General features: G+C 32.4%; 3 protein-coding genes across 6 annotated transcripts; 2 read left to right on the forward strand and 1 right to left on the reverse strand.

Annotated features, from left to right (window-relative positions):
* The first annotated feature begins 54 nt into the window (after positions 1-54).
* Positions 55-5,810, forward strand: LOC138186748 (IQ motif-containing protein H). 4 transcript variants are annotated; one of them, XR_011174975.1, is made up of 9 exons: positions 55-202; positions 272-476; positions 1,318-1,734; positions 1,903-2,410; positions 2,699-3,869; positions 4,113-4,368; positions 4,501-4,702; positions 4,879-5,615; positions 5,765-5,810. XR_011174975.1 is itself a non-coding variant. In XM_069126888.1 (8 exons), exons 2-8 carry the CDS (start codon positions 325-327, stop codon positions 5,143-5,145), a joined length of 2,973 nt encoding a protein of 990 aa, XP_068982989.1. In that variant the 5' UTR covers positions 55-202; positions 272-324; the 3' UTR covers positions 5,146-5,798. The 4 variants fall into 4 exon arrangements, 3 of the variants coding, with proteins under 3 accessions (XP_068982989.1, XP_068982990.1, XP_068982991.1); XM_069126888.1 differs by having other exon boundaries at positions 4,879-5,798; XM_069126889.1 differs by lacking the exons at positions 55-202; positions 272-476 and adding an exon at positions 662-840 and having other exon boundaries at positions 4,879-5,796.
* A 23-nt stretch (positions 5,811-5,833) lies between these two features.
* LOC138186754 (mitochondrial 2-oxoglutarate/malate carrier protein) lies at positions 5,834-8,010 on the forward strand. The gene is made up of 5 exons (XM_069126899.1): positions 5,834-6,122; positions 6,248-6,381; positions 6,880-7,050; positions 7,474-7,573; positions 7,631-8,010. The coding sequence occupies exons 1-5, from the start codon at positions 5,962-5,964 to the stop codon at positions 7,833-7,835; spliced, it is 771 nt and encodes a 256-aa protein (XP_068983000.1). The 5' UTR covers positions 5,834-5,961; the 3' UTR covers positions 7,836-8,010.
* A 299-nt stretch (positions 8,011-8,309) lies between these two features.
* LOC138187130 (mitochondrial 2-oxoglutarate/malate carrier protein) lies at positions 8,310-9,943 on the reverse strand. Its single transcript, XM_069127613.1, has 6 exons — positions 9,864-9,943; positions 9,427-9,642; positions 9,204-9,340; positions 8,871-9,041; positions 8,693-8,792; positions 8,310-8,502 (listed from the first exon to the last, which is right to left on the reverse strand). Exons 1-6 carry the CDS (start codon positions 9,941-9,943, stop codon positions 8,310-8,312), a joined length of 897 nt encoding a protein of 298 aa, XP_068983714.1.
* Positions 9,944-10,183: the final 240 nt, after the last annotated feature.

The following is a 10,183-nucleotide window of genomic DNA, read 5'->3' on the forward strand; positions in this document are numbered from 1 at the left end:
AATCGACTATTTGAATCTATTTTACTTGTCCTGACGTACTTACTTACTTAAATACACACAATTTATTTTGATACAAAAAAATACGATACATTATTATATAATTTTAACATTAAATGGAATTACTATAAAATAAAGAAGACTATTAAAAAGTAGACGTATTAGATTGAACAGAAAGTCATAATTGATACAGTTTCAATAACAAGTAAATTTTCATAAATTTTGTACATATATAAATTACGATACTTACGTTTTCTTTAATGATTATTTTCAGAGTGGAATTTTGTCCACATTCCAACTTTATATTCTCACCATAAAATTGCCAAAATGAATCGCCATCATAAATTATTACAAACCGAAGAAATATATACAGAACTTATAGATTCAATAAAATCTGCTGTCAAAGGAATACAAGAGCAAGTTATTCCTATTAAACAATTTCTTGGTGATCGCAGAAAAGAAATCATTAAACTTAGCAGGTTGGTTCGTAATTTTTAAAATTTTAAATTAGAATAATTTTTATTTTAAACAGAATTTAATCTGATGTCTGAAATAAATCGAAACGTAAAATAGTGATTTTTAATTATCTTTTAATCTATTTTATTCTTCTTTTATACAGGGTGTCTTGACTAACTTGATCGAATATAACTAACTCGGACAACTTCTAAACTATGCGTTGTATGAAAACCTTTTTCGTTCAAAAGGTTAAAGATTTATTTCGTGTTGTATCAAGTTGGAGATTCAATATCATCAAAGGTTTCCGTATGACGCGGTGTTTACTTGGCAATCATTTATTAACCTACGACAGTATGATAACGAATAGAAATAGACGACTGCGATAAGGTAAAATCTATAGTATTGATAAACGTAATCATATAAACACCGTTGTTTCACGGAAATATTTGATGGTATTGTATCCTTAACTTGATATTGCACAAAATAAATTTTCGAAAAATAAAGCGACATTATTCGTTAACTATTAGATTTAAAATATAAATGCACAGCGCAAAATACTTCTCCGAACCATGCAACTTTTGTATAAAAAATTTGTTTATACAACGCGTACTTTAGAAGTTATCCCAGGTGATCAAGTTAGCTGAGACACCTTGTATACATATAATAATATAAAAGACATAAAATTATAAATTCAAGAAAAACAAATAAACGCAAACACTAGAATACTTTTATTCATAATACGGATATTGTTTTAATTTTTCAATAGAAATATAATACTTTCATTTACAAGTATAATAGTATAATACTATTATATTTTTATTATTTCTTAATTATATTATATTTGCCTTTCATTTTTGCAAGTAGAACGGAAAAATGGATGGACGATTCTTTAGAATTTGCACAACTGTTCTATGACAATACTTTCAAGGAACTCATAAGTATTGAACGAATATGCGAGGAATGTCTCATACGTCTGAACACTAATTTATTAACAGCAATAAAAGGTCGTGCACAACCACCGTCTTATTTATCTCCGAAAGAGATGAGGAAAGTTTATAAAATGTGTCGTGATGCATTCAACGAAACGAAGGAGAACGAATTATCCTGTCTCTGCACTTGGGAGAATAAACCTACATGGGATCTCGATGATACTCAAGATATCCTAATTAAACCAAAAGAAATGGCACTAACCGAATTCGACGAATATGACTTGAAGTTTATTCAAGAAATCGTTTATCTTCGAACGCGTATGTTCTCCTTACCAAAGAAACGAATCGACGTGTAGGTAAATTTTATAACCTTACAATGTTAATATTGATATTTCAGTGATTAGAAATATTTTAATCTTGATTCATTAATTTCGTTAATGAGGACAAATAGATCTAACAGTTCCGATTGATACCTTACACACGTTTTTATAATTCGTAATGTAGTTTAACATATTTTTAGGAAAAGCGGTCACGATATTCTTCGCGACACTGTCAATGGCAAACAACGGGCAAGTATTCGATTATCGTTGAAGACTGCAGACTTTCTTCAACTTCTTAAGCAGAGAGAGGTTCAGCAGGGGTTCTCTTACGAAGACGAATTATCAAAGTTGAAGAGTTTAACATTCGTCGATGGAAAGTTCAAGACTAACGATACTTGGTTAAAGATTTTAGACGTTCAGGGAGTTCTGTACGGATCGTTGTGGCATTTAGCGCTTTGCCCGCAAATTGAGAAAATTCTAACGAAACGTTTGGTACCGATATTACGTTTAAATCCACGTGCCACTTTTGATTTTTTTTCGAAGATTACGAACTTTGCAAGTTTCGTACTATCGAGAACGGATTTAATAACTTTGTTGAAACACGAGAAAGATTCTATTTGGTTGAAGAGCTGGAAAAATCAGTTCATGGCGATAGACGGGAAGCACGTTGCTGCGACAGTGATACAAGCTTTTTGGCGTGGTTATTGGGTAAATATTATTTTTTTACTAATAATAAATTTATATATGAAGCGCTGAGGATCATGATCGTATAAGCTAATCTCTTTTATTTTTCATAAAGTAGCCCTCTGCGTTTATTATCATAAACGTCTCGAGACAAGGAATAAAGTTATAACTTGATCAATCATGTCTCTAATAGGATAATATTCAAAATGCGTAGAAGGGAAATTTTTATTACGAGGGAAATTGTTATTGAAAGGAATCTATTTCTAAAATAATTATAAACGAGATATTCATATAGAAACCTATTTTACATAGTTACGCAGAAAGAAATGGCTCTCAGAGTGTCTTTACATAGCCGCGAGTCTCATGTGGTTCTTTTGGATCTCGTTAAAAGCAAAAAAAGAAATGCACCGTCGTTACCTCAGGAAAATGCTGGTCTCCTTGCAAACTACTCGAGACCTTACTCTAAAATTAAGCAACGAATTCGACTCTATAACCAGGCAGCCTCATGTAGTCTTACATTTACCATCCATCGGACATCCTAAACACTTACGTCAAGTATTCAATCCCAAGATGTTCACTATTTACCAGAACATTACGATCCTACGAATTTGTTTCGTACGCAATCCAAACGCTGAAGTGATCTATATTCTCCCCGTGAAGCCTACTGAAGATCTATTAACGATGTACAGCGATTTCATCGAGTCGATATCACCCGACGAAGACGTTGCAAAACGAATTACTTTCATCGCTCTCTCACAAGCAGATTGTTTTAAGAATCTCCCTTTAAACGTCTCCAGGATCCTCCACTGTTCTCAAGAATCTCTAAACGAGATTGAGAAGAAAATCGCTGGCAAATCGGCTTATTTCTTGCCTTATATTGTCGACGAGTGCGACATGAGATTGGCAGGTACTCTCAATGTTCCTCTACTGAGTCCCGATATGGAAATGCAACGAAAATTTCTAAACGCTTCTAACATGTCTGAAATGATCAACAGCTTTGGCCTTTCGCAGCTACCGTATAAAAGTAACATAACGGATTATGAAACACTCTGTTCGTCGTTGTCCGAGTTAATGGTGCTTCATACTGAAATTAGTATGTGGTTGATCAAGTTGAATTACGGTACGGCTAGTAAACAGAGTGGAATTTTTCTAATTAATCATATTAGCGTGCCATTTATGCCGATGTTGAGACGGGAACGAGAGAAACACGGCGATTATTGGATGGAGCAGCCAAGTTTGAGGGCTGAATTTCTTCAGAAAATGAGGGAACACGTACCGAAAATCATACCAAATGTGATTCGGTTGTCGAAGATGTATAGTACTTGGGAGATGTTCTACGCTCATATGCAGAAATTTGGGTGTTTGCTGCAGGCTGTTCCGCCGGAAAAGAATCCTAAGACGATTATGGTTTCTTTGTTTGTTCCTGGAAAAGCGACTAAAAAGAAACCGAAGTGGTTGGGGACTGCGGATAAGATAAATTTAGGTATTATATTTGACTTCAAACTTTAGGAAAATATATCAAAACTTTTTATTTCATCATTTGGTTATATAAGTGTTTATAAAACTGTACTAAAAGCTATTTTGGCTATTAAAGCTATTAAAGCTATTTTGGGTAACGAAGGGATGCTAATTAAATTTTCCAACTTAATGCCGCAATTTCTCATTTTTATGCGCTGCTTTATTAAAAATCTATTTGTAATTTGTAAATTTCGTATCTCAATGACAGAAGCCACACATTCGACGACTATTTACATGTTACCTCAAACTTCTTTGGATATCGACAAGATAAAACCGACGGTGAATAAATTCGCTAGAGGTATGCAAGATAAGGGATATTTTGGTTACTTAGCCCTCGATTGCTATTGTTATTTGCGCAAGCAAGAGGAGATTCTAATGGTATTATTATTGAACGTATTCCCTTATTACTCGTACTGCCAAAATTACATCGATTGGATGGAATTCGCGATCGGAGGACGCTATAAGTAAGTGAATAGCTTGTTAAATTTAGTGATACGTATATGTATGATGTATTTTTAATTGTAAAATATTCTTTCGAAAGAGATTATAATTAAAAATGAAATTGTTAAAAATTATCCTTTCATATGCATAAACAGTGATCGGGATGATGAATTTACGATCGATACTTCAATAGACCCAGATGTGGAGAAAAAGAAATCACCTTTCTTATATATGGAAAAGCCACCTCAATGGAATAACACTGCAGAAAGATACGCGATCGCAATTACTCAATTGCATCACAGTAAATTTCCAGCTTATCGATGGCCAACCCTTAAAAATCTATTCGAAGAATGTGACGTATGTTTGCTCATTATCTTCTGAAAGTGAAACACTATTCGTATCTATTAATATAATTTATTCGAGTAAAATTTATGTAATATTTCATATTATAAAATATGAAACTCTTAGAAAATCGTACAAGCTGGATCATTGTCGAGGTAACTTCTGCCAATTGCGATTTATTTTATTTGCAGATTGCATATGATAGAAAAAGACGTCAAGGATCTAGTATAATATTACACGATGGTGAAATTCGAAATTTCGGCAAGATGGTTGCTGTTAGTCCTTCTATGACCGCTACGTTAACAATGATACATAAAAATCTGACGAAATTGCATCGAATTCTGAAGAAATCGAAGACGAAGTCAGAAACGAATTTACCAACCCTCATTGATTTCTTTTTAAAACTCTCTCTTGACTATAGGAATTTGGCTACTGACAAATGTTTGTCACATTCTTAAATCATCACATGTAGTTGTCCGTCAATTTTATTATCCTTCGTACCGGTAATATATAATACAATAACTTTCTAACGCGATATTTTATAATTTTCTATTATATATCTGCATGTTTCTAAAATCAAACTTGCATTTATATCTGCTAAATAATTCGTAGATGGTAGATAATTGTCATCTTATCGATCGCATTGTTATATTTAAATTCTCATTAATTGCATCGTGCTTAACGCGAGTGAAATGCGAAAGTATTGGTTTTCAGTTTTGAAATGTTGCCACATTCAGAAGCTATAATATAGAAATTAAATATATCAATGTAGAATTAAATATTACGTGTTAAGTTTTAATGCAGTTTAATGCATTATTTTCTCTAACTTCGTGAGTTCACTATTGGACTATGATTCAATGTTATTCTTAGTTAAACAAGATCAAACGATACCTCCTTATGTCAACTTCATTATTGGTGGAGTGTCAGGGTAAAATATCAGTATATATTTCTTTTCTATTTAAAAATTTCCAAAATCTGAACCTAATTAATTTTGCAAATTTATTTTATTTCAAACATAAACATTCTGATTGAAAATTAATTTCATTTTGCATGTATTTCATAAACTTTTGAAACCAGGAATTAACCTAGGAATTTATTTAAATTTGAAGAAATTTAGAGAAAATCTCAGAAATTGCTCGTCGTGTTTAAAAATTATCTCTTATCTTATCTTTACGTAATATTATGTGAAAGACAATGTTTCTACGACAACTACGTGATTATGCAGATGCATTGGCCAAACATGTACACATCCTTTGGATGCAACTAAAATACGAATGCAAATTTTAAGAAGTTCTTTGAGAGATACGATAAGCAGAACTTACCAAGAACATGGAGTACGTGGATTCTATGTCGGTTGGACTCCGGCTATACTTCGACAATTAACATACACTACGGCAAGACTTGGTGTATATAATACACTCTATGATTTGATCTCGTAAGAATACTTTCTTCTAAATTTAATTAAACAGTATGTATCTATCAAGAACTTTACCTAAATGTTAGCGTCAATTTGACTTAACATTGAAATAGTATGAGCAGAAGTTAATAACGTGTGTTCAGATCATACGTTGGTCGTTTAAATTATCCTACAATGGTCACCATTGGAATGTTCTCTGGTATTTGTGGTGCGTTAGTTGGAACGCCGGCCGATTTAATTTATGTTCGTATGGTAGGTGATGCGCAATTACCACCTGGTGAGCATAAATTTTAACTATCTTTTATTATTATATTAGTTAATTTAAGTATTACACGCCATTTTGCATAAAATATATTCTAACTAGATATAAATATTACATTTCATGAAGTTATCAATTGAATTGTTAACTTTGACAGAAGCACAACAAATATTTGATGTAATAATTTGGAATATTTTACTACAAAATCACGTACATTTTGATAGATTATCTAAGTCAAGTCAAAAAGCGAACGACGGATATGCTATTTTTCCCACAAGGATTAAAATTGCCGCGTCATAAACAACTAACTTTTATTTTTGCGTTTTCAATATTTTCAATATTTTCTTCATATCTGTTAATTATTAATATTTAACACTGTCTTTTACAAATTTTCTATAAAAATTCTACCTTGGCAAAGAAATGATATAAATAAACGTACAATGTTCAATTGCAGAAAAATCTCCTTAATGTAGTAAAACGTTGGAAAGACATATAAATCAAAGGATAAATTTTCAGAGAAGCGGCGGAATTACAGACACGTTTTCCACGGGCTGTCGGACATTTGGAAAACAGAGGGTGTTCAGGGATTATGGAGAGGAGCTCTACCAACTATGACCAGAGCAATGATTGTGAATGGAGCGCAGTTAGGCACCTATAGTAGAGTGAAAATAATGTGGAAAGACACAGGTGTATACAGGAACTTTAATAATCAACCCATTAAGGACCAAGCAGTGAAAAAGCATGAAGACTACAGGGAAGAACATAAATTAAATTTCATAGCTTTTATACAGAAGTAGTTTTAAAATTCAACATGTTGACAATCAAGTCCATGGTACCAAAATTATATTTTAATTTGGTTGTGTTTTTATATACTTCAGGATTTTCAAAATATTCCCCGTTATAATATTAGAATAATGTAATAATTGTATCTTTTTGATTTTTAAGATCGACAGTGCTAAAATAGTTATCAACCAACAATTCTAAAACTATTCCACTATAAAGATTTCATCGTGCTTTTCCCCTGTAATTTTCATTTCATATATGATTATGAAGCGAATAGATTGCAGCTATATTAACAACTACTTTAATCATATATGATATGAACAATAGGTTTATTCGAAGAAGGCATATTATTGTCATTGTGTTCAGCGATGATATCTGGATTCGTGATGTCTGTGTTATCAGTACCTGTGGATGTAGCTAAAACTAGGTAATTGCCAGAATATTACTAAATTAATATATTTTTATCCACAATTATTTCTCAAAGAATACAAACCTGGACCTTACCGTCGAAACCACCCGGGATCATCGCTGCGATCTCTACCATAGTAAGAACCGAAGGAATAACATCAATGTGGCGTGGATTTCTACCATACTACAGCAGAGCAGCTCCCAATGCTGTAATTACCATGGTGACACTTGATAAGTTAAGACAAATATATCGTATACTCTTTCTACCATCCATTGAGTGATATTTTTATAAAAGTTTCTTGCAAACAACAACAATAATAATAAAATCTTACACGATTTTATTTTATATATCCGTCACTTTTTTGTAATAAATACTTGATTACGTTATCATTTACAATGCAGAGAAAAAACGATATATTCATGCAAATTGAATTCTTTCCTAGCAATATGCAGACTAATATTTACTTAGAATAGACTTAAAATGTTAGTGTAGAAAATACACTCTAGCGTTATTTTGAAAAGTTTGTCTTATTACTAGAGAATTGTAAATAAGTAACTAAATGAATATAATTGTTTATTCATAAATATATCAATCTTGTCGTACATGCCACTTGAATATTCGTATACAATAAAAGGTTCATATACAATTAATGCTCGTATACAATACAATGCGGTACAATACAGTACGCAATATAATATGTATACACATATATAAGAAAGCAGACATTAAAATATTTTCTGTACTTGCTATATATCTATGTTGCGTATCGTCTATACATTTTTGCAATTTGTTCATTAATGATAAACGTTAGTACTGTGTGTGGCCCTACTCTACAATATGTAGGCCAGAAACCTTTCCAAAGTGCCTTTATGCCTTCGGTTTTCGCTATCGACAATAACATTGTGATCATGCCAGGTGGCTTTTCCACACCTTTCAAGTTTTGCAGTCTGAAAATTTACAGTCACAAAAATTCCTTTCAACTTGAAAATTGTTACTTTCTTTGGAACTACTTTATTATAATCGAAATAGGAACGCTTGCATTAAGATTGTTCTCGAGATTTTTAAAATTTCTGCTAGGAACGCTATTAAGAAAATTAATATAGTGAATATGAAAAGATCAATATCTAATTATTTTACCTTGTTTTAGTTATATCAAATGGCATAGAATTGAAGGTAGTAAGGAATCCAGATAACATTGACGCAGAGAAATGCAGACCAACACCCTCCGGTATATTCACTGTGGAATAAAACGTGTTTGATACTTCTATCGATATAAATTCTTCTGATATAGATAATATTTGAAGCAGATAAGTACATTTCGTGGATATTAAAAATTTTGCTTGACTGTAAGTTGCAAGTTGTGATATATTGACAACTACCGCTCGTCCCATCGTTGCTACGCTGCCTCTCCAAAGAGTGGTGACTCCTTCTTCTCGAGAAATTCTTGTAAACGCGTTGAATACGTTTTTGTAATTCCTTCGTTGCTCTGCAGGAAATTGCATATGTACTACATTAAGATCGATAAAAGGAAAACTCTTTTCCCAATTAATGGGAATATTAATGATATAAGGAAGAATGAAAGGGGAAAAATTGTTAAAAAAATAATATCGTATATCACGCAACTATAGAATGAAACGATGATAATAACCTTTCGGTAATCTGCCATCGGCCGTCATTCTTACGAGGGCGACTTCTGCTGGTGTACCAACAAAGGCTCCAATAGCTCCTGCTGTAGCTGCCATCAGTGACATTACACCAAAATTTGGTTTGCCCACGTACTTCTCTCTGAGAATATTGCTCATAATTAAAGACATGTAAAAATAGAAAGAAGACATAGTTACCCGGTCGCAAATAAATTATTTTGCACTCACTTCCAATATTCATGTAATTGATTGTATATACCAAGTCTTACAGTGGTATAAGTCGCTTGTCGTACAAGACCAGCGCTAAGTCCGGAATAAAATTTCAAAATTCCCTCATTTTTGTATATGGAGGCGACGACCTTACCGACAGAAGTTTTCTCCTTTTGTACCTGAATTCGATTCTTTATTACATCCATAGGATGAACTACACATGTCGCCGCCATTCTAGCAAATTTTCGTAATAGCCGTAATAAGATTACATAAGACTATTATATAAAATAACTTTTAATACACGATTATCAGATAAGAAAATAACAAATATTAATCAGAAAATTTATTCATATTTTTTCTATGCATCATATACTTATGAACTAAGTTTGTGACGTAAGAAATTAGATAAAATGTCGATAAAGAGGAATTGAATATTTGAAATTATACTAACATACCCCGAAACGCCAGCATTTATGAAAGTAAATACTGGGGGTAAAGGCTCTTTCTTCTTTTCTTGTGGCTCTTTATCAGACATTTTCAACGTCCTTTCGATTTTCGTCTTGTATTTCTCAAAAATATGTTGTCAGAATTCTTGAAGATCGTCGAAAAACTTGTAAAAGTTGTGAAAATATATTTATAACGCATTAACCTAACATTTAACGTTAGAGTAACATATACGATAATTTATCGCAAACGTGGGCCAGCGTCACTATAACAATATGACATTCGATTCCAACAGTTAAAAGTTAAAAGACGAACTGTACAGGGCGTAAGA

This window comes from Bombus flavifrons, chromosome 14 (assembly GCF_040668555.2).
Source record: "Bombus flavifrons isolate JBK064 chromosome 14, iyBomFlav1_principal, whole genome shotgun sequence".
Lineage (NCBI taxonomy): Eukaryota > Metazoa > Arthropoda > Insecta > Hymenoptera > Apidae > Bombus > Bombus flavifrons.

Coding starts and splice junctions, on each gene's coding strand:
- LOC138186748 (XM_069126888.1), top strand. CDS start 325: ATGAATCGCCATCATAAATTATTACAAACCGAAGAAATATATACAGAA. Junction 2,411..2,698: donor CTTTTTGGCGTGGTTATTGG/GTAAATATTATT, acceptor TATTTTACATAG/TTACGCAGAAAGAAATGGCT. Junction 4,369..4,500: donor GCGATCGGAGGACGCTATAA/GTAAGTGAATAG, acceptor ATGCATAAACAG/TGATCGGGATGATGAATTTA.
- LOC138186754 (XM_069126899.1), top strand. CDS start 5,962: ATGCAAATTTTAAGAAGTTCTTTGAGAGATACGATAAGCAGAACTTAC. Junction 6,382..6,879: donor TGATGCGCAATTACCACCTG/GTGAGCATAAAT, acceptor ATAAATTTTCAG/AGAAGCGGCGGAATTACAGA. Junction 7,051..7,473: donor AATAATGTGGAAAGACACAG/GTGTATACAGGA, acceptor TATGAACAATAG/GTTTATTCGAAGAAGGCATA.
- LOC138187130 (XM_069127613.1), bottom strand. CDS start 9,943: ATGTCTGATAAAGAGCCACAAGAAAAGAAGAAAGAGCCTTTACCCCCA. Junction 9,643..9,863: donor ATAAATGCTGGCGTTTCGGG/GTATGTTAGTAT, acceptor AAAATTTGCTAG/AATGGCGGCGACATGTGTAG. Junction 9,341..9,426: donor CAATTACATGAATATTGGAA/GTGAGTGCAAAA, acceptor CAATATTCTCAG/AGAGAAGTACGTGGGCAAAC.